Source organism: Leptonychotes weddellii, chromosome 5 (assembly GCF_054177405.1).
Source record: "Leptonychotes weddellii isolate Sample4059 chromosome 5, ASM5417740v2, whole genome shotgun sequence".
Classification (NCBI taxonomy): domain Eukaryota; kingdom Metazoa; phylum Chordata; class Mammalia; order Carnivora; family Phocidae; genus Leptonychotes; species Leptonychotes weddellii.
Window position 1 is genome coordinate 22,075,616 of NC_138373.1, and position 22,515 is coordinate 22,098,130.

At 46.7% G+C, this 22,515-nt stretch overlaps 2 protein-coding genes and 1 pseudogene across 6 annotated transcripts in view; 2 read left to right on the forward strand and 1 right to left on the reverse strand.

Moving 5' to 3' along the window:
- Positions 1–3,641, reverse strand: part of IQCK (IQ motif containing K) — a 59,632-nt gene extending 55,991 nt beyond the window's left edge. For both annotated transcript variants that reach the window (XM_081819933.1, XM_081819932.1), the window contains exon 1: positions 3,412–3,641. In XM_081819933.1, coding sequence (XP_081676059.1) covers positions 3,412–3,598 — 187 coding nt within the window. In that variant the 5' untranslated portion in view covers positions 3,599–3,641. The remainder of the gene's footprint in view (positions 1–3,411) is intronic.
- A 9-nt stretch (positions 3,642–3,650) lies between these two features.
- KNOP1 (lysine rich nucleolar protein 1) lies at positions 3,651–21,646 on the forward strand. Of its 4 annotated transcripts, none has more exons than XM_006744918.3 (5): positions 3,651–3,746; positions 6,460–7,382; positions 10,940–11,008; positions 18,239–18,316; positions 20,917–21,646. In XM_006744918.3, exons 2-5 carry the CDS (start codon positions 6,462–6,464, stop codon positions 21,226–21,228), a joined length of 1,380 nt encoding a protein of 459 aa, XP_006744981.1. In that variant the 5' UTR covers positions 3,651–3,746; positions 6,460–6,461; the 3' UTR covers positions 21,229–21,646. The 4 variants fall into 4 exon arrangements, with proteins under 4 accessions (XP_006744981.1, XP_030896720.1, XP_081676057.1 ...); XM_081819931.1 differs by lacking the exon at positions 3,651–3,746 and adding an exon at positions 3,792–4,270; XM_031040859.2 differs by lacking the exon at positions 3,651–3,746 and adding an exon at positions 4,309–4,483.
- On the forward strand, positions 4,982–5,072 carry LOC115944750 (U2 spliceosomal RNA; annotated as a pseudogene).
- Positions 21,647–22,515: the final 869 nt, after the last annotated feature.

The window sequence follows — 22,515 nt, forward strand, 5'->3', positions numbered from 1 at the left end:
ACAATGAGGTAAGTAGGAGCTAGTCTGCACTGGGTTGATAAAAGGAATGACAGTGGTGTGAACAAGGGCAGTGTGTTCTTTCCAGAAGCCTGGCTGAGAGAAGAAAAGGGAGAGACAAGAGCTAGAAGATAATACGTGCTAAGGGAGAGGTTTTTCTCAAGATGTCAGACCAAAGGATGTTTGGAAGGAAAAGTCAGTAAAGAAGTTAGATGTAGGAGAGGGGGTGACAGAGCAGGATCCTGGGATGGCAAAAGGGTGGTACCAAAGCACAGATGTAGGCTGAGCTGTTGGTAGCAGGGTATGTGTACAGATGCAAATATGTTTATTGGTATAAGGAAGCTGAAGGATCCCCTCCCCACTTCTTCTCAATGAATGCCCCCTACATTTACTAAGTGGTATCACCCAACATTTGAGGGGGGAGTAGAAACTTGGGGCTAGTAGACGGGGGCAATGGAAGAAGGCACTGAGGGATGTTGACTGATAGGCACTGTGAGAGCCCCAGGTGTCATTTTTCTCTAGCTGTACTCAACTGCTGTGCTAGGGTTACAAGCATTGATTCAGAGCTGGTCCCTGTTGGTATCTGGCAGGTGGGATGGAGGAACCTGATTTTACAACAGCTCTAAGGGTTGAGGTTGGAGACTATTTGGAGTAATGAACCAATGGCAATAATGAGGATGTTGATGAGAGTAATAACAGCAATATCAAAATAGAAGATGTAAGCTCCCAGTACTTTGACTCAGTTTTGGTTAAAACCATAGTTAAAAGTCATGTCAAAAGCAATAATAAAATTTATTTATTTATTTATTTATTTATTTTTAAAGATTTTATTTATTTATTTGACAGAGAGAGACATAGCAAGAGAGGCAAGAGAGGGAATACAAGCAGGGGGAATGGGAGAGGGAGAAGCAGGCTTCCCGAGGAGCAGGGAGCCCGATGCGGGGCTCGATCCCAGGACTCTGGGATCATGACCTGAGCTGAAGGCAGACGCTTAACGACTGAGCCACCCAGGCGCCCTTGCAATAATAAAATTTAATTAGAAGCCTTGGCAGGAAAGAATTTTATTGATACTGATACAAGTACCTTTGAGGATACAAAGCTCAGAGGTAGTCATCACTGGAAAGTTGAGAGAGAAAATTAAAGAACAATTACAAGTAAGTCGTCAAGTCATATACACACACACACACACACAGCATCAGCCAGGTAGGACAGTTTTAAGTCAGATATCTACCTATTCCGTATTTCTTCTTCCTGAAATTGAGTTTCTCACAGGTCTATTTGCTGTGATAAGTTGCTTTTTAAATGGAGATATACTAAAAGAATGTAACAGTTAACCTCAAACATAGGATTACCCCAAAGCCTGTTTTTCATGTTTGTTGTGAGGCACTAAATTTACTCACTATATGTTTGTTATAGAAAACTGCATGTTAGAATGGTTAAGAAATTCATCTGGGTTATAATAATCATGATCCGAGTCAGCACCTGAGTATATAATTCACCATCTTTGACCTCATTAACTTTGTGATGTAACTCTGTCACTTTGTGAGTAGCATCAATTCACTTGCTTTTTAGAGAGCACCACACTTCCTTGTCTTTGCTTTCTCCCTTCATGGCTATGTGACCAAAATAATCTCATGACTTTAAAACACAATGCAAACCATGTTTTGTTGTTAACAACAATGAACATTTATTGAGCTCTTTCTAAATGCCTGACAGTATGCTAATCACCTTCACATATATTATTTTACCCGGTCCTCACATCAGCCCTGTGAGGTAGGTAAGCAGTTTCCCTTAAACAACACACCAGTAATAAACTCTATTACAAAGAGCTGTTTGGCTTGGAGAAGTCAAAATGTCTTTCACTTTTTGGGGGGAAAAGACATCCACAACTACCTTCAAATATGAGTGGATTCTTTATGGTAGAGTGATCAGCTTGGGTCACGGCACCAAGGGGTAAGGAACAAAGGGTAGAAATTACAAGGAGAATGTTCAAGATGAAACAGATTTTTCTAAATATAATGTGATGCTGGAAAAAGAATTCAAGCACTGGATCGGAGGTGAAACAGACAGCCGCCGAGGGTTATCTATGAACTGAGTCCACTATTCTCTTCCTCCTCTGTATTTTCCACTTTTTTTTTTTTTAAAGATTTTATTTATTTATTTGAGACAGAGAGAATGAGAGAGACAGAGAGCACATGAGAGGGGGGAGGGTCAGAGGGAGAAGCAGGCTCCCCACCGAGCAGGGAGCCCAATGCGGGACTCGATCCAGGGACTCCAGGATCATGACCTGAGCCGAAGGCAGTCGCTTAACCAACTGAGCCACCCAGGCGCCCTCCACTTCTTTCATATATTGGTGCATTCACTCTTTTTTCCCATTCAACAAACATTTACTGGCTTGTCCAATATGGTAGCCACTGGCTATTTAAATTTGGCTAAACTTAAATAACATAAAAAATTTGAGTCCCAAATGCACTAACCACATTTTAAGTGCTCAAAACTATATGTGGCTAGTAGCTACCACATGTTTTTTTGAGATCTGACATTTAATTAGTTTCAGGAGTACAACATCATCAATCAATAGGGCTACCATATTCGACAGTTCTGGGAAATGCTATTTCAGACGGCTGACATAGTGACAGTAACCACAAGAATGAAAAATCTTGAGTTCTTGACATTGAGGAACTTATAACCTAGGGGAGAAAAAAATCCACCCAATATTATTTTTTACGAGCTAACACTTACTGAACTCTTGCTGGAAATCGGGCAGTTTGCTAAGCACTTTCTGTGACTATTTAGCTGCAATGCTCCTAACACCATAAAATAGATGTCATTATGCTCACTTTACAGAAAGGTCAATAACTTGCCCAATATATGTGAAGAGTACTGTAAGGCCTCATGACCAAGAGTATGTGTAGGGCCACGAAAGAAGTTGAGCTAAACTCCATTTGGGGATTTTAAGGAAGATCAGAAGTGGAGAAGGATTAAAACCCAAATCTGTATAGACCATGTTTACTCAACACGTGGGCTATAGACTTAACTACATCGGAATTACTTAGGATGCACGTTAAGAGTGTAGATTCCCTGCACCTGATTATGGGATCTGTGGGCAGGAACCAAGCTCCTCATCTCTGCTCCCGCGATTCTTTACTGTTCATTAAGTGAGGTTTGAGAGCCGCTGTCCCCCTTTGTTCCGCTTTCTCCTGGGTCTCCTGGTGGGAGACCCCGCTGCGTAATCTCGGACAAAAGTCTCGGAGCCTCAGTTTCCCCGTCCGTGAAATGGAGATCCCCGCGGGCCTGCGGCGCGGCTACCAAGGAGGCCACGTACGTCAGGCGCCTGGCACACAGTAGGCGCCCAGTAAACGCGGCCCCCCGCCTGGCGAGTCCCGCCCCTCTCTGCCGGCCCAGGCTGCCTACCCTGGCAGATCTGCTCCCACAGGTTCTTGCCCGGAGGCTCCACGCCCTGTCCTGGCGAGACGGGTAGCTCGGGGGACACGGTGGACACGATGGGCACTGGAGTCCGGACAGTGTCCGACGACTCTGCGGAGCGGGCCGCCTCCTCGCGCTGGGCGGTGCGACTACTTGCCGGACCCGGTGCCGCCATGGCCGCGGTTTCCACAGCAACCGCCCTCCCGGCGAGGCTATGACCCGGAAAGAGCCGAATTCCAGGAGGCGGGCCAGCGACTCGAGATTAACTTCCGGGTCGCGGTAGAGCTGGCTTTCACGTGGAGGCGGGGAAGGTTGGCCTGCGGGTGAGTGCTGAAGAGCGGCACTGGCGGGGCGCCGCGGGCTCTGGAGATTGCGCCTGGGGACTTGCGCGGCGAACTGAGGGGAAAGTGGGTGGCCTGTACCCCAAATCCACACATTACCCCCCCCCCAGTCGCATGTATGTGCTCGCTCTGGCCTGGAAGTTCTCCCGCCTTGGAGCGGGGCCGGGATTCCGTGTAATCCCTCCCTGTGTGTTTGTGCGGAAGCTTTGGCGCGGCGGAGCCTTTGAGGGACCGTTCTCGCCTCCTGGGTCCCTTGCTTCCTGCTCGTGAACCTGCGGCGGCAGTGAGGTGTTAGTTCCATTGTGCAGAGCGCGGGCTCCGCCGTCCTGCGGGCTGGGTTCGAGTCCTTTTTGCCACTTGCTGGCTTTAGGACCCAGGACAAGTAAATTCAAGGCTCGAAGCCTCAGCGAGTCTGAGATGGGGTCTTCACACCGGTCCTCACGAGACTACCGCGAGATTTTAAAAGCGCTTTTGGAGAAAGTGTTTGCTTTTGCTGGAGACGCACTGTAAGATTCTTTCCTCTTCTTGGAGCGAATATATCTGGGGGGGTCGCAGGGTTGAAGAAGAGGATCTTCAGTGCTAAAGAGGGAGGAAGCTACAGTGATTACGAACGGCCGAAAGGGGATTAAATTGACTACAGTCTCCCTTTAACTTCTTTGTTCTGATCAGATCGCTTGACCACTCCCGCCACTTGGCTCTCTCGACTGCACCCTCTCCAGGTTTGCACCTTCTCGCCTGCCTTTGCAGGTCCCTCTTCCTCTGTTCTCCGGTTTCCCTGAGGTCTTGTCTTAGGCTCATTCTGTTTGAGACTTAGTTACCATCCATATATTTACAAGTGTTTTTTGTTTTGTTTTACCCATGTCAGCCCAGTCACCCGTGAGCCTCAGACCCACATATCCACCTGTCTACCGAATATCCTCCTGTCCACTTGGATAGCTCAAGACATCTATGTAAACCAGCCTGTCTCCTGCAGCCCCTAACTACCCGCCTTAAGTTCCTTTTTTTCAGGGATTAACACCACCATCCTGCAGTTGCCTAAGCTGGAAACCTCTGTTCTAGTTTCCAGACAACTGGTAGGCCAGATTAGATGAACTTCATTACTCTGACATGACCACTAGCCTTGCTTTTATCACTATATTTTCATTATCACACCTCTTTTCCTCCTACACCTGCTCCTTGATAGCAGGTGTTTTATCTTGTTCATCTCTGTATCTCTGATCGCTTCTCGGCCTTTTGGCTAAGATCAAGTGTAGTATCTCTGTATCTCTGGCATTCATTAATTCATTGAGTATTTATTGAACACCCGCTATGTGTCAGGTACAGAGCTAGGCTTTGGGAATACAGCAGAAAACAGAACAAGAGTGAATTGAGAGGATGTACCCTTGACTTTCCAGGTGCTCCTGGCATGAGTTATAAATGAACTTGAGCCATGGCTTAGTCCTGGCCTGGCTCTTTGAAGCTGCTAATGGTGAGCCAGGTCCATTGTGGTTCCCCAGGGCTCTGAGGCTGAAGCGAGCTTCAGGATGGAGAAGCTCCTGACCTTTCCCTCCCACTGTTCAAACCTTCTGCGAGGGGGGTATTTTGTTTCTGGATTCCCTGGGTGTCTCCATGTCACCTAGTCCAGGGAGCAGCAGCAGCTTGGGTGGTGACTGGAGAGAAGTGGCCCAGCTGGAAGCTAAAATGTACTTGAGGGCACCAGCCCCTTCCCACAGTTGCCTACATGCCAAAAGCTGGGCATTCTAGGTTGCTCTGTGTCATCTTCAATTGTTATATGTTGGTAATTAATTTGAAAATTTAGAAACAGTGAAGCAAGCAGGGGTGTGGCCCCCAACACCTCCCCTTCTCCCTGGCAGTGTTTGATCTGGTTCAGTCCCTCTTTATGGATGGGGAAACTGAGGCCCAGAGAAACCAACACTACGCAGCAAGAGGGCGTCAGTCACCATTTGAACCTAGGTCTTGTCAGTCCTAGCTGGGGCTTCTTTCATCATATCTTGTTGCTATTCTTATTACTAGTAATGCCACGTGGGAAGGTAATTAGGAGGGTAAGTCATCCAGGTTGCAGGTGGGGGGAGTTAATTTCCAGACAGAAAGGAAAAGAGCTACTTAGATGAGCCAAGATAAGGGGTTAATTGTGCCATAGTTATTGCATCTGGTGGGAATCAGCAGGAAGAGTTGACCTCAGGATTTCTTTCCCCTTCATTCAGTGAAAGTAAGCCCCTGAGGACAGCACCTGGTCTGTCTGATTAGATTGCAGATGAATCCTCAGTGGCTGGCAAAGGGTAGGCAGTGGGTAAATTTGTTGAATGGGTCACTAGGCTCAGAGATTTAAGGAAGGGGGTGGGAAAGGGAATCACTTTCCACGGATTATTGTGTATTTTTTCCAATAGCCCTTTGAGAAGGAATTGTTATTTCCCCCCATTTTCCAGATGGGGAAATTAATGTTCAGGGAGGCTAGGTGACTAGGGCTTAAGTTAGTGAAGGGAGCAGTTTGAATTTGAACCTGGCGTTATCTGAATTTAAATTCCATTCTACTTCTTTAATCACATTTTCCTTTGTTCCAAAGGAGTCACGCGCCTTTTCCCATCCCCTAACATTTCAGACTAGCCACTCAGAAATGTGGCTCTTGGCACTAACTAGCCGAATTGTACATGGAGTGGTTTGGTATGGAGATAACTTGTACCATTTCTCTTTTCAGGGATGATCACCAAAACCCACAAAGGAGACCTGGGCCTTGGGGTCCCAGAGAAAAAGAAGAAGAAGAAGAAGGTAGTCAAAGAACCAGAGACTCAGTACTCAGTTTTAAACAGTGATAATTATTTCACTGATATCTGTCCCACAAGAGCCACATCCCCCTCAAAGAATGTGGTCCTAGGGCAGGCATCTGAGATCCCTCTAGTGAAGAAAAAGAAGAAAAAGAAGGGCCACAGCACCCTCTGCGAGGAGCACCTAGAACCTGAGACCATATTACGTGCTGGACGGACAGAGAAGTTGTACAGCCCCAGGAAGCAGGCTCTTGGTTCATCTGAGTTCCAGAGTGGGGAGAAGAAAAAAAAGAGGAAGTCCTTAAGGCCTCTGGCCCTGTCTTCTGGCTCAAAAGTGAAGACCTCCCTGGACACAAGACAGGGCGAGGAGGTGACCAGAGTTGGCAAGAAGCCCAAAAAACACAAGAAGGAGAAAAAGGCCCAGGAGGCTGCAGCCTTCTCAGCCAAGGACCCTTGGTTCTGTGAGTCTGGGGATACACTGTACACTTGCTCAGTGGAGAAGGATGGCGAGGAGCAGGCAGCCTCAGGGCAGAAACGGAAGCAGGGGAGCCCCAGGGAATGCAACGTGAAGATGAAGAAGAAAAAGAAAATCTACCAGAAGGGAGATACCTCCCTAGAAGAGCATCTTGAGTGCTCCAAGTCCGTGGAGAGCAGCCCTAGAAAAGGAAGTAAGAAGCCAGTCAAAGTTGAGGCTCCAGAATGCATCCCAATAGGACATAACCCCAAGTCCCCTGCAAAGAAGAAAATGAAGTCCAAGAAAAAGGTAGAGCAGCCAGGCATTGAGGAGCCAGCTCTGAAGAGGAATAAAAAGAAGAAGGGGAAAGAGAGCAGAGTAGCAGAAGAACCTTGGGAAGAGGTAGGCATTTCTTCAGAATTAGACTCTGCTTTGGGAGAATAAGGGTGGAAGTTGGGTGTGTGTGTGTTTCTCATATTTGTAGCTGCCAGAACCCTGATAAACTGATTTCAGCCAGAAAAGGGATTTGTTGAGACCTGTAACTGGAAAGGTTAAAAGCTATTTAACTTCAGGTATGGCTGGATCCAGGTGCTCATGGAATATCCTCAATAGTAAAGGTATCCCTTGTTATTGAAACTCTACCCAAGTCCTCACTATCTTCAATCAAGATCTAAATAAATTGGAATAAAATTTTTAGATGAATCTCCCTTTCTGAACTCTTGCCTTTTGCTATCCAAAACTCAGGAACCAAATAGTTTGAGATAACATGGTCTGTGGCTATCTGAGCTTATTTTCTGTGCTCAGTATACATGATTTAGATATCAAATAGATTTGGATTGCAGGAGATGCCCGTGTGGCTTTCCCCAGCTCTGGGCTTCGTTGGTTTTGGTCCCAGACAGGCACCTCCCAACCTCACAGTAAGATGGTCTCAGAAGCTCCAGGATTTCATCCTAATAATTAGACTGCCCCCAAAGGGAGAGAGAGAGCCCCTCCAAAATGATTACAGAAGTCATCTTAGAGCTGCTCTCACAGGCCTCAATTGGATCACATAAGCCAGAATTCCTGCTCCTAAGGCGGGGGGGCGGGGGGGGGAAGGGGCCTAGGGTATCAGTCCCACCTGAACCCCACTGTCTTGAGGTCGGGAGGAAAAGACAGTTTCTGGGAGGAAAACCCAGTCCTAATTCCCAGGAGGAAGGGAATGGTTGATGGTCTGGTGAAGACAACAGATCCACTGTCTCCCTCCTGACAAGCTTCCTTGAGTGGGGGAGGGAAGGGAGGAGATGAGCCAGAACACTTGGACTGCATAGGCCCATATCCTCCCCTGTCTGTGCCAGGGCCACACCTCCATTCCTGTCTTTGGGGTATGTCTGTGTGTGTGCAGGGGTTTAGATGGTACATGTCCTACTCCAAGCAGATGTCTGGCCTGTTGGGGTAGTGATGGCTGGAATTTTTTGAACACTTACGGTATGCCTGGCACTAAGCTAATGCTCCCCATGTATTAACCCGTTTAATCCTCACATCAGTCTGGTGAGTTAGCTGCTGTGGTCATCCTCATTTGACAGACAAGAAAACATACTCAGAGGAGTTAAATACCTTGATCAAGATCACCCCCCTGTTACAGTGTGGGGCTGGGTTTTAAACCCAATCTGGCTTCTGAACTTGAGGTTTCATCTTTTCTCAGAAGCTGCCCTGTAACTTCTCATAGATGCCAGTATCATTAGAGCCTAAGAAGTGACTGTCTTATATTGGAACAAGCCCTGGATTCTCTTCCCAGTTCTGCACCGACAAGCTCGGTGAGCTCAGACCAGCCACTGCCCCATGGTCCTCATGTAAGAATGATGGCTAATGTGTATTGAGCACTTACTGGAGGATGGCCCTGGCATTGGAGGGGCTCAGTTAATACTGACTGATGGATGAGCTCCCTGGAGCAGGGTCATCAGGAAGGTGTCTTTGTGGCTTGAGCTCAGCTTGGCCAGGCAGGGTTGAGGAGGGCAAAGGTGGCCTCCATAATCAGGGCGTTCTGGTTTCTGGATTTTTCCCAGTTTTGCCCTAGTCCATTAGATTTGGTTTTACTGGTCTCTTTTATTCAGAAGCTCTTAGGGCCAAGAAGAACTCAGAGGTGGGAGCCTAACCCCCATCAGAATCTAGAATCCCTTCTCTCCGGAGTCCAGTGGAAGGTGGTCAGTCCCCTCTGTTTAACATCTCCTGCGATGGGGACTCTGCTGCCTAGGACAGCCCACTGAGTCAGGAAATGCACACATCTTCAAGGTCAGGATAGGTGATGTGCATGAACAGAGCTCTTTAGGGATCATCACACGTGATGCTGGGTGCCAGGCAGAGCACACCTACAGTAAGGATGCAGGAAATGTGGCAGTTGTCATTACCAAAGGCTGGCCTGAGGTCTCACTTTCAGAGGGTCCCATGGGGGCTGAGGCCAGTGAGAGAGTGTTGCACGTGTACACATGCCCAGGGCAGGCCCAGTGAGGACACCACATGGAAGCAGAGACCTGTGAGGGGTGTCTGCCGTTGGTCATGCAGAGGGAACAGCAAGCGCAGAGGCCCTGGAAGGAACGAAGACGGGGTAGTGGGAGCTGGGAGTTTAGGGGGCCAAGTGCTAGAGACCAGAGAGGCCACGGGAGCCTAGATTTTTGTGTAAACAAGATGAGAGCCTTTGGAGGGTTTGGGGGAGTGGAGTGATGTGATCCAATTGAGTTACTAAATTTTTATTAAGATTTTTTTTTTAAGATTTATTAGAGAAAGCATGCGCACACACAAGTGGGAGGGGCGAGGGGGAGGGAGAAAGAATCTCAAGCAGACTGTGCCAAGTGCAGAGCCTGATGTGGGGCTCAATCTGAGGACCCTGAGATCTGGACCTGAGCTGAAACCAAGAGTCGGATGCTTAATCTGCGCCACCCAGGTGCCCCTTAAATTTTTACTTTTTAAATTGAGATACAGTAGACATATAACATGGTACAAGTTTAAGGTGTATATATAACATGTTCCACTTGAGGTTTTTTTTTTTTTTTTAAGTATTAGAGAGAGAGCATGTGTGCACACTAGCAAGCAGGCGGTGGGGCGGGGAGAGGAGCAGAGGGAGGACAAGCAGACTGTGCTGAGCGCGGAGCCCAGTGCAGGGCTTCATCCCACAACCCTGAGATCATGACCTGAGCCGAAATCAGGAGTTGGACGCTTAACCGACTAAGCCACCCAGGCGCCCCAAGGTTTTACTTTTAAGTAATCTCTATACCCAACGTGGGGCTCGAACCTACAACCCCAAGATCAAGAGTCTCATGCTCTGCTGACGGAGATGGCCAGGTGCCCCTCCAGTTGAGGTTTTAAAGCTCACCTGAGTTGCTGTGCTCAGGTGGGTGAAGAAGCAGGTGTTAAAGACTTGTGGTTGTCCAAACAGGAGAGAAGCCAGTGACTAGGAGTGGGTTGGGGGCACTCTTGAGGAGAGAACTGGGTTTGGGTTTGCTGGCAGGGTCTCCCTCCCCACCCCCCAATCAGGGCCCCGAGGCCCCGAGCCCACCTGTCCCTTGCTAGTTTCCCTCCCACCATCAGCAGGACCCTTGGCCTCTCTCCTCTTACTGGTTTGGTGCCATGGGAGGTAAGATGATGTCTATGTGGCAGGAAAGGTGCGCCAAGCCTAAGTCAGGAGACCCGCATTAGTGTCATCCCTGTCCCTGAGCTGTGGGGGTGACTTCATGATGTTCGCTTCGCCTCTCTAAGCCTTAGTTTCTTCATATGTCAGAAAGGTCAGTGCCATTGTTTTGAGGGGAGAATTGGTGAGAATTGTTCCACGATTCCACAAGAGGACGTCAGAAGTTCTGTAAGTGGCAGGGGTTGAGGTGGTGCTGCGGTCTTCGGTCTTTTCTGGACTCTCGTGATCTCATCTGCTGAGCTGCTGGGGCAGAGGCCATCCTATGCTTGACTTTTACTCCCTTTGCCCTTTTGTGCAGGAGCCTGACACAGACTTAGAGGTGGTGTTGGAAAAGAAAGGCAACATGGATGAGGCGCACATAGACCAGGTACGGCCCAGGTCCTCACCCCCCTTCCATGTGTCTTGCCACCCGCCAGGCACACATTTGTCTCCTACAAGGCAACAAGATTCTGGTCCCAGAGGTGTCAGGGACCCCAAAAGCCACCAGCCAGCCTCTGGCACACTTCCAGTGGTAGGAACTTGGGGCCTCCCCCACTTCATGCTGGGAGACCCCTTCACTACCACAGCTCTGACTGAGGGGCCATCTGTTCATTCAGAGTCCCAGGTCGAGGCTTTCCTCCTTGTAATTGCTGCAGGGAGAGACGGGAGTGTGACCCCAGGAACTGTAACCAGGACAGGGAGCATGTGCTCAGCCAGGCCCATGCATTGCCGTCTCCTGGCCTCGATTCAGGAGTGTTTAGAGAAGTTACTCTTTTGTGGATCTGCTTCTGCCTCTGCCGTGCCCAGATCCGTAGGTAGACGCATCCTTTCACTGGAGCGTGGCTTTCTGAAATTGGGGTGTATGTATGGTCCTGAACCAAATGAGGCCTGGCAGGACGGGGTGGTAACAGCATAGGCTTGGCTTTGGGCCGTTACTAACGAGGTGACTTTGGGCAGTCACTAACCTCACTGACCCTCCTTAGGTGGCTGCGAAGACCAAACGAGGTCGTGTTTGTGCGGCACTCAGCAGGGGCCTGTCTGATACTTCAGCTTAAGAAGTGGCAGCCATTACCCTGACCACATCCTCTTGCTTTGTCAGCAAGTAATTGCTGGAGAGAAGCAACAGGGTGTGATACAGAGATGACCCTGTCCCTTGGCCCTTCTCCTCCAGGAGAGAAGGAAACCAGAAAGTACTAGCAAATGAGCGGAGTGTGAGGAGGCCTGTAAGATGCCACAGAAGTTCCAAATCTAATGCCTTTGGGGCACTGGGGAACTCTTCCTGGAGGCGGCACATCGAAGTGGGGCCGAGAAGATCCGTGAGGTGATGCTGACTAATGGGAACTCCCTAGCCTTTGGGTCATAGTTGCACTGCTCCCCAGAGTCAGGGCCAATGGTAATGAGCTGGGCAGCTGCACAGAGAGGACACAGGTGGGGCCCTGACCTGTCTAGGACCTTCCATCAGTTCCTTTCCCAGGTGTCCTCCGCCACTCAGGATGCAGCAAGTTGCTGGAACTCAGTCCCCGTGCCTGTGAACTTCCTATGGGCAAGGCCCACCAACAACCCTTCTTTTTTGTGCCTGCTGAGTACTTTGATTACTTGACAGTTTTTAGGAAAACCTTTAACCATTTTGGGTGACACATTACCTCAGTGTAAGTGAAGCTTTCTGTTTCACCTCTCCTGTTTTCCCCATAAGTGCTAAAAGTTTACTTTGTTAAAAAATTGCAACCTGAAAACAAAGGCAACCTGAAATCCTACCATCTAAAAATGATCATTGTTAGCCCTTTAGTTATATTGTTCCAGATTTTTCCTTTGTAACTATATATGTGTAATTTTAAAGCACTGTGCAATCATGCTCTGTATACTCTTCTTTTAACTTTTGTCATTTAACTGTTGATTGCTTTTCATTTTGGTATATGTACATCTGTATCATTCCACACATGGAGCATGGTTCCACTATAGGAATATATCATTTTCTCATTTTTACGGCTGTCACTTTGTTTTATGTAGTTTTAAACTTACATAAATGGTCACCTTGACTCTATAAATGGTCACCTTGACTCGTAGCCTGTGGGAGATTATAAGGGAGGAGGGGGACACCTAGGTGGCTCAGTCGGTTGAGCGTCCGATTCTTGATTTCGGCTCAAGTCATGATCTCAGTCATGAGATTGAGCTCCATGTTGGGCTCTATGCTGGGTGTGGAAGCTGCTTGAGATTCTTTCTCCCTCTCCTGCCTCCATCACCACCACCCCAAACTCATACATGCACATGCGCTCGCTCTCACTGCCCCCCCCCCCCAAAAAAAAGGGAGCAGAAGAAAGGCCACAAATTGGGACAGCTGAAGTTATACCTAATCCTTAGAAGGGAGGACAAGGCCCTGGAAGCTTTTTTTTTTTGTAATTGAAGTGTAGTTGACATACAATGTTACAGTAGTTTCAGATGTACAACCTAGTGATTCAGTAATTACGTATTTTATGAAATGCTCACCACAATAAGTGTAGTTACCATCTGTCACCATACAAAGCTTTTACAATATTACTATGTTCCCTGTGCTGTACTTTACATGCCTGTGACTTATTTATAACTAGAAGTTTGTACCTCAATCTCTTTCACCTATTTGAGCCCATCTGCCTATACCCCTCCATCTCGCAACCACTAGTTTTCTGTTTTTATGAGTCATTTCTGTTTTGTTTTGTTTGTTCTTTTTTCTGTCTCAGTGATTTCACTTAGCATAATACACTGTAGGTCCATCCATGTTGTTGCAAATGGCAAGAGTTCATTCTTTTTCATGACTGAGTAATATTCCAGTTTTGGGTGCCATGTGTGTACGTGTACATATGTGTACACATACCACATCTTTTTGCATTCATCTATCAGTGAACACTTAGGATGCATCCATATGTTGGCTATTGTAAATAATGGTGGGATAAACATAGGGGTACATATATCTTTTCAAATTAGAGTTTTCCTTTTCTTTGGGTAAATACCCGAAGTAGAATTACCGGCTTGTATGGCATTTCAGTTTTTAAATTTTTGAGGAAATTCCATGCTGTTTTTTAGAGTGGTTGTACCAATTTACATTCACACCAACAGTGTACAAGAGTTGCCTTTTCTCTGCATCCTTACCAACACTTGGTATTTCCTGTCTTTTTGATACTAGCCATTCTGACTGGTGTAATGTGATAGCTCATTGTGGTTTTGATTTGCATTTTCCTGATGGTTAATGATGTTGAACATCTGTTCATATGTCTGTTGGCCATTTGTATGTCTTCAGAACAGTGTCTATTCAGGTCCTCTGCCCTTTTATTTATTTATTTATTTATTTATTTATTTATTTTTGGTATTGTATGAGTTCTTTATATATTTTGAATATTAGCCCCTATTGAATATATTATTTGCAAATAAGTTGATCCTTGAACAACATGGGTTTGAATTGCACAAGTACATGAATACATGGATTTTTTTTGATACAGTATGTAAATGCATTTTTTCTTCCTTACGATTTTAACACCTTTAGCTTTATTGTAAGAATACAGTATGTAATATGTATAACTTACAAAATCTGTGTTAATCAACTGTTTATATTATTGGTAAGGCTTCAAGTTAACAGTAGGCTACTAATAGATAAATTTTGGGGGAGTCAGAAGTTACATGTGGATTTTCAACTGTGCAGGGAATCGGTGCCCTCACCCCTACTTGTTCAAGGGTCAACTGTATCGTCTCCCATTCAGAGGTTGCCTTTTCTTTTGTTATGATTTCCTTCACTGTGCAGAAGCTTTTTAGTTTGATGTAGTCCAAATTGTTTTTTTAATTGCCTTTGCCTGAGGAGACAAATCCAGAAAAACATTGCTAAAACTGATGTCCAAGTGTTTATTACCTATGTGTTTTGTTTTTGTTTTTTTTAAGATTCTATTTATTTATTTGAGAGAGAGAGAGAGCATGAGATGGGAGAGGGTCAGGGGGAAGCAGATCCCCGCCAAGCAGGGAGCCCAATGTGGGTCTTGATCCCGAGACTCTGGGATCATGACCAAAGGCAGTCGCCCAACCACAGCCACCCAGGCGCCAGCCTATTTTTTTTTTTTTTTTTAAGGTGTTATTTATTTGAGAGAGAATGAGCAGAGGGAGAGGGAGAAGCAGGCTGCCCACTGAGCAGGGAGCACTATGGGGGCCTAATCCCAGGACCCTGGGATCATGACCTGAGCCGAAGGCAGACACTTAACCGACTGAGCCACCCAGGTGCACTGCCTATGTTTTCTTTTAGGGCTCCTATGGTTTCAGGTCTCACATTTAAGTCTTGAATTCTTTTTGAGTTTATTTTTGTGTATGGTATAAGCAAGTGGACCAATTCCATCCTTTTGGTATAGCTGTCCAGTTTTCCCAACACCATTTATTAGAGACTGTCTTTCCCCCATTGTATATCCTTGGATCCTTTGTCCATAGATTAATTGACCACATAAATGTGGGGGTTTTTTTTCTGGGCTCTGTGTTTTCTTCTATCAATCGGTGTGTCTGCTATTGTGGCAGTACCATTCTGTTTTGATTACTGTTGCTTTGTAGTATAGTTTGAAATTTGGGATTGTGCTACCCCCAGCTTTGTTTTTCTCAAGATTGCTTTGGCTATTCAGAGTCTTGTGGTTCCATACAAACTTTAGGATTGTTAGTTCCAGTTCTATAGAAAATGCTATTGGTATTTTGATAGGGATTGCATTGAACCTGTAGATTGCTTTGGGTAGTATGGACATTTTAACAATATTAATTCTTCCAATCCATGAGCATGGTATATCTTTCCATTTATTTATGTGATCTTCAGTTTCTTTCATCAGTGTCTTATAATTTTCAGAGTATACCTCTTTTGCCTATTTATTCCTAAGTATTTTATTCTTTTTGATGCAGTTGTAAATGGGAGTGTTTTCCTTTTTTTTAAGACAGAGATAGTGAATGGGGGGTGGGTGGGTAAAGGGAGAAAGAGAATCTTAAGCAGGAGATCTCACGACCCTGAGATCATGTTAAGAGTCAGACGCTTAACCAGCTGAGCCACCCAAGTGCCCCCAGGGGTATTTTTTTAATTTCTCTTTTTGATAGGTTGTTATTAGTGTATAGAAATGCAACAGATTTTTTTTTTTTTTAAGATTTTATTTATTTATTTGACAGAGAGATAGTGAGAGCAGGAACACAAGCAAGGGGAGTGGGAGAGGGAGAAGCAGGCTTCCTGCAGAGCAGGGAGCCCAATGTGGGACTCGATCCCAGGACCCTGGGATCATGACCTGAGCCGGAGGCAGACGCTTAACAACTGAGCCACCCAGGCACCCTGCAACAGATTCTTATATATTGATTTTGTATCCTGCAGCTTTTACTGAATTCATTTATTAGTTGTAATAGTTTTTTGGTGGAGTCTTTAGGGTTTTCTATACAGAGTATCATGCCATCTGCAGGTAGTGACAGTTTTCTTTCTTTCCAATTTGGATCCCTCTTCTTTTTCTTGTCTGTTGTGGCAGACACTTCAGTACTGTGTTGAATAAAAGTGATGAGAGTAGATATTTTTGTTTTGTTTCTCATCTTAGAGAAAAAGTTTGCAGCTTTTCACCATTTAGTATGATATTAACTGTGGGTTTATCATTTATGGCCTTTTATGTTGAGGTATGTTCCCTCTGTACCCACTTTGTTGACAGTTGTTACCATGAATTGATGATGAATTTTGTCAAATGCTTTTTCTGCATGTATTGAGATGAATATTTTTATTCATTTTGTTGATGTTGATTTACAGATATTAAACCATCCTTGCTTCCCTGAGATAAATCCTACTTGATCATGGTGAATGATCCTTTTAATGCTGAATTCAGTTTGCTAACATTTTGTTGAGGACTTTTGCATCTATGTTCATCAGGGATATTGGTCCTGGAAGCTTTTATATCAAACAGCAGGGTCATTAGTCCACTGATGGTGGCCTTGAGCCATGCTGGCAACATTGTATAAGATGTACCTACTGTGGACCAGGCACTTTGTTAGGTTCTTACATTCTGCACCCAACAATTTCATGTGGGGTAGGGGGTTCTCCCACCCCAGCAATTCTTGGCCACCAACTGGGTGGCCTACCATTCAGCTCAGTTCTGACACTGTATATCTGGAGATCGTGTCACATCCCACAGGTTAAGGACTCAGTCCCACCAGACTGCTCCCCACCCATGCCCCAGTTCAGATGCCAGTTACAAGCTGGATTGTCACCTGTGCTTCTTACCAGGCTGTTATAGATGGGAGGTTCTGATAACCCCCTCCTTGGGTTTTATTAATTTGCTAGAGCAGTTCACAAAACTCAGAGAAACCTTTTACTTACAAGATTGTTGTTTATAATAAAAGGATAGAAATCAGGAAGAGCCGGATGGTGGTGATACATAGGGCAAGGTATGGGGAACTGCACTGAACTTGCGTGCCCTCTCCAAGCATACCACTGTCCCCAAATCTCCATGTTTTCACCAACCCTGAAGCTCTCTGAACACCCCCCTCTTTTGGGGGTTTTATGGAGGCTTCATTACATAGGCACGATTGATTAAATCATTGGCCATTTGGTGATTGATTCACCCTTCAGCCCCTCTTCCTTCCTTGGGGGTTGGAGATGGGACTGAAAATTCCAAACCTCTAGTCACAGGGTTGGTTCACCTGGCAACCAGCCCCCATTCTTAGGTTCTTTCAGGCATTCACCTCATTAACATAACAAAACATGTTATGAGGCATTCACCTCATAACATAACATTAACAAAACAACTTGATGACTCCTTGCTTTGGAAATCCCAAGGGGTTTAGGAGTTTTGTGCAGAAACTGGATGAAGACCAAATATGTATTTATTATGAATCCGATCACAATTCTGTTTCTCCCATTTATCCTCCAAGGTAGCTGATATTTCTACTTGCAGATAAATGGAAGTACACAAAGGTTAAGTGACTTACGCAAGGCCACACTAGTTAATGGCAGAGCTGAGATTCAAACTAACCTGTGCCTGACTTCAGTGCTATTTCTAGAAAACAGTGCTGTCCCGAAAGTTAACTACAGTATCTTCTGTACAGGAAGGCAGGGCTTCAGGCAGTACGCTTTGGGAAGTTTCTACCCAGTATGGCTATTACAGACAAAAAAGGTTCTAGTGCTGAAAGTGGATAAGGCTCAGTTTGTAGGAAAGTTCATTCTTTTTTTTTTTTTTTTAATTTATTTATTCATGAGAGTCAGAGAGAGAGATAGAGGCAGCGGCAGAGGGAGAAGCAGGCTCCCCGCCTAGCAGGGAGCCCGATGCGGACCTCGATCCCAGGACCCTGGGATCGTGACCTGAGCCGAAGGCAGATGCTTAACCATCTGAGCCACCCAGGCGTCCCAGGAAAGTTCATTCTTAAAAGAAGTTCATTCTTAATCCAAAACAAGGATTAATCAGGCTGCCCATTTTAGGCCAAGGGATTGCAGCCTTGGGTTGCTTAGAGGATACTTTTGACAAATGCCTGCCCCAATTTGCAGCAGAGGGAAGCTGCTCTCCCTCTTGTCACCCTCCTGTCCTCCTGCCCTGTCTCTCTGCTCGGTTTTAAGCTCAGAGGAAAACAACTGTGTCCCATTTCCCTCTTTTCTTTCCTCTCCCTTGTTCAGGTGAGGCGAAAGGCCTTGCAAGAAGAGATCGATCGTGAGTCGGGCAAAACAGAAGCTTCTGAACCGAGGAAGTGGACAGTAAGTTTGCTGCTCAGGCTCTGGTCGGTTGCATACCCCGGCACCGTGAGTCCTCCTTCTGCATGTTGCACCCTGAAGAGCAGAGTGCTGGGAGACCATGTTAGTCCAGGCCCCTGAGGCTGTCCCTGTGTGCCTGCTGGCTCTCTTCACTGCAGAACTTGTCCTGAGCTAATTTCCTTCCTTCTGAAAGGGGTGCTTGCCTCCCTCCTGGAGAGCTGGCCAAGGAAGATAAGCAGCCTGAACCTTTGTCTCCTGCTGTGGATGGGTGGGGTGTCCCACACATTAGTCACTGAGGGCATGTGACAGGCGCTTTCCAGCAGTGGATGATGACCTCAGAAGGCTGCTTGGACCAGGGCAGGAGGCAGAAGTGAGAGCGGTGTGGTGGCAGGCCTCTCTCAGGACTGCCTTCGAGGTCCAGTTGAAATGGGAGATTTCCAAACCAGGCCTGAGGAGATGGGACAGGAGAGAGTGCAGCACAAGGACCACAAAGTCAGGCTGAAGAGGGCTGAGAGGGATGTGGGCAGGGCGGTGGGCCATACCAGGCCAGCCTCGGTGGCCATCGTAGGGAGCGCGCACTGGGCTCTAAGTACTGTGGGAGCTGCTGGAGAGCATTTATGTAGGGGAAATGGGGAGTAGGTTAGAAGGCTCAGCCTGCAGGCCTGAGGACTGAGATGGTGGCAGAAGATAGAAGAAAACAGCTTCATAATCCAAAAAGACTTATTAATAGATTGGATTTGGGGGAGAGGGAAAGAAGGATCCAGACAACAGGGAAGCCTTGCCTGTCTGCACTGTTAAGTCACAGTTTAACATAGGAAAGAACAATTGATTTGGATCAAAAGACAAGTTCAATTTCGGGCTCTGCCACTTTCTAGTTGTGAGACTCAGGCAAGCAATGTCTTCTCTCTGAGCCTCAGTTTCCACATCTATAGAATGAGACTCATACTCTGGTCCAGTGGGATATGGAGAGGGGCTTTGTTATGGGTCTTCCCTCTGGGTATTCTCTCCTTTCTCCCCAACCTCTTGAGCTGAGCAGAGCTGATAGACACCGTTATTGACTTGAGGAAGGCAAGAAACAGGACAGCATCATTCAGAACCTTTGGCTCCAGGGGCTGTACCCAGAAGGACCCGATGGGGGAAGAGGGCTCCTGGGGCCCAGGGGCGGTATCTGCTGGGGACACTTTAGGTGGCATTACCTCCCAGGACCTAGGGCCACTTGACCGCTGAGGCATATGGTGGGGCTTCCAGAGTGGCTGTGGGCCACTGCGGGAGGGTCCCCTTTCAGTGGGTCAGCAGCCCTTGGAGAGCTAGCCTACCTATGACTGGTCAGCCTCTGGCAGCACTCTCCTCAGACCCAGTGCAGGAGTGTCCGAGCTGGTTTCTCATCCTAGAAATTGTAGACCCGGGAAGCTGTAATTATGCCTACAACTGGGCCACTATGAAGCTGGGAGAATTTGTCACTGCTTCACTCGGGGCAGGTGTCGCAGTGACTGGTTCTTACTGTTCTCCCAAATCTGACCTAGAAATAAGTGCTAAGCTGGGATTTGGCTTGCAAGTGGAAAGTTTCCAGGCAGTATGGAGGTCACCAATTGGGGTGGGGTGGGAAGAATGACAAATTATCAAGGATTTAAAGTTGCCAAACATTGTGCTCTGGGTTGTCAGTATAAAATGTGATTTGATCCGTAGCTGAAGCCCTGTGAGAAGGGTATTACACTCCTATTTTATAGATGACGACATTGAGGCTCAGAGAGTTTAGGTGATTTGACCAGGGTCACACAGGTAGGCTGGATTCTTGGGTGTCTGTGACTTTAAACTCCTAGTTTTCTTGAGCCAGGTTTCTTGTCTCTCTCACAGATATGGGAAGGACAGGGGTCTTTTCTTATGCAGCTTCTCTGAGGGACTGTCTTGAATTTTCTTGAACATGGATGATTTGTGTATAGGTGGTAGAGTACTCTGGACAGGAATTGGAACCCCCGAGTTCCTGGAGTTCCTGGGCTGGCTCAGCTTCGGACTCAGCTGTGTGACCCTTGACCTCTCTGGGCCTCCACTCCCTGCTATGAAATGCAGTGCTTGTGTGAAGAGAAGTTCATTTCAGATTCCCACTTGCCTCCTCCTCCTTCCAACTGTCAGAAACCTTAGGCTGAGGGAAGAGTGGGTAGCCAGCTGGTGAGGCGAGGTGAGCTGTGCTGGGAGGTGTGTAGAGGTGTGTTGGGAGGTGAGGTTGTTGGAGGTGAGGTGAGGTGAAGTGTGCCATGCTCTTTGCAGTGAGTGAGGGAAGGAGTAAAGCAGACAGGCAGCTCCATGGTGGGCCCTGGTGTAGGCCAGACCTGAGATAGAATTCCAGCAGGGTCGTTAATGAGGTTTGTGCCCCCAGTTAAGCTGCAGACCTCCCATTTCCTTATCAGTAAAATGGGAATGCTAACAGTATTCCTCATAGGGCTCTTGTTAGAATTCAGAAGACAGTCCATTGATGTGCTCATGAGCACTGTGCCTGGTACATAGCCAGCATTTAATCAGCTGGATCCTCCCTGGTGGGGCTGGGGCTGGGGAAGGGGCAGGACTTTGGAAACCAGGAAAATAACCACCTCTTTTTCTCTATACAGGGAACTCATTTTGGCCAGTGGGATACTGCCAGCTTTGAAAACGAGGAACAGAAACTGAAATTTCTCAAACTGATGGGTGGCTTTAAAAATGGGGCCCCTTCATTCAGCCGCCCCTCTAACACGATCGGAAGGCCCAACATGGCTCTCAGCAAGAAGGCGGCCGATGCCCTGCAGCAGAACCTGCAGCAGGACTATGACCGGGCCATGAGCTGGAAGCACAAGCGGGGCGCTGGCCTTGGCTTCTCCACCGCCCCAGACAAAACCTTTTATATTGACAGGAATGCTTCCAAGTCTATTAAGTTTGAAGATTAGACTCTACTGTCTTGTCCTTCAAAACAGCCCAAATTGCTTTTATTATTCATTCATGCAGTTGAAAGCCATCTGACAACTGTCTCAGATCAAACCTCTGCAGAGATTAAGGAAAACTCTGCCTGTGTGCTTGGACGAAGTGGGGTCAGGGAGCTCATGTTTCAGAAGCCAAGAGAACATGTGAGTGGCTAACACCTACTGTTTTGTGTATTAAGCATTCCATCCCTGTGTGAAGACATCAGCATATATAAATAATAGCTAAATTTGCTGAGTGCTTAGTATGTGCCAGGTACGTACTACTGTGTTTCCCTCGCATTAATGTAGTTAGTAATTATGAAATAGGTGCTATTATCCCCATCTTACCGATGAGGAAACTGAGGTTCAGGGATGAAGTAATAAAATTGCCCGGTTCACCCAACCAGTAAGTGCCAAGTGTTGGACTTCTGTATCCCACGTCCTGTGTCACTATTCACTACTCTGAATGTCCCCTTCTAGGGAATTTCACCAGGAATACTCATGGGGGATGAAAATCTCTTGATTGAAGAGACAAGTTTTGTGAGATGTCTAAATCTCAAATAGGAAGTAGAATTGATGGTAAACAGGTAAGAGCAAGCTCATTTTCTTTTCCCATCCTGAAGGCAAAGAGGGGTCTGAATGGCCACCAAGCAGATGTGGCTGAGCTTCCTCTGTGGTTGGGAAATGGGTTTCTAAACCAATTTTGCCTTTTCTGGCTCTCCTGCCTTCCATCCTCAGTGTTGAGCTTGGATTTAATCTTCATGCTTTAACTGAATTCTGACCAAGGCATTTTAGAGAGACTGTTAGTCTTAATGAACTGACGGCAAATTCCCAGGGATATGTCTATTAGAATCTTTGTGACCACAAGGGAGAGAGTCCTAGGTGACTTGTCTGGTGGAGGTCTAATGCCAGGAGGCCTGGGATGCACAGGAAGTTGCCTCATCATGACACTGCTGCTATGCCTGGACCCTACAACCAGCCTCACAGAGCTCCAGGTACAGTGACCTGAGTGACAAATGACCACCTTCTCCATTCACCTAGCATTTTGCATCTGAAAATACAGGTTCTGAGTGTGACATTTTCACATCACTTGGCCTGAATGCCTCCTATAGATATCCCAGCTCAGGTAGCTAAATAGCCAGGATATTCAGTCTCTCACTGGGCAGGAAGTCCTGATGTGTAGGGGTTGACTCAGCAACTCAGCAAGGAAATGTTCTTTTCCCCTCTGTTCCATCCATCCTATTGGCTTCATCAGGCTGCTTGAAAGAATAGCTG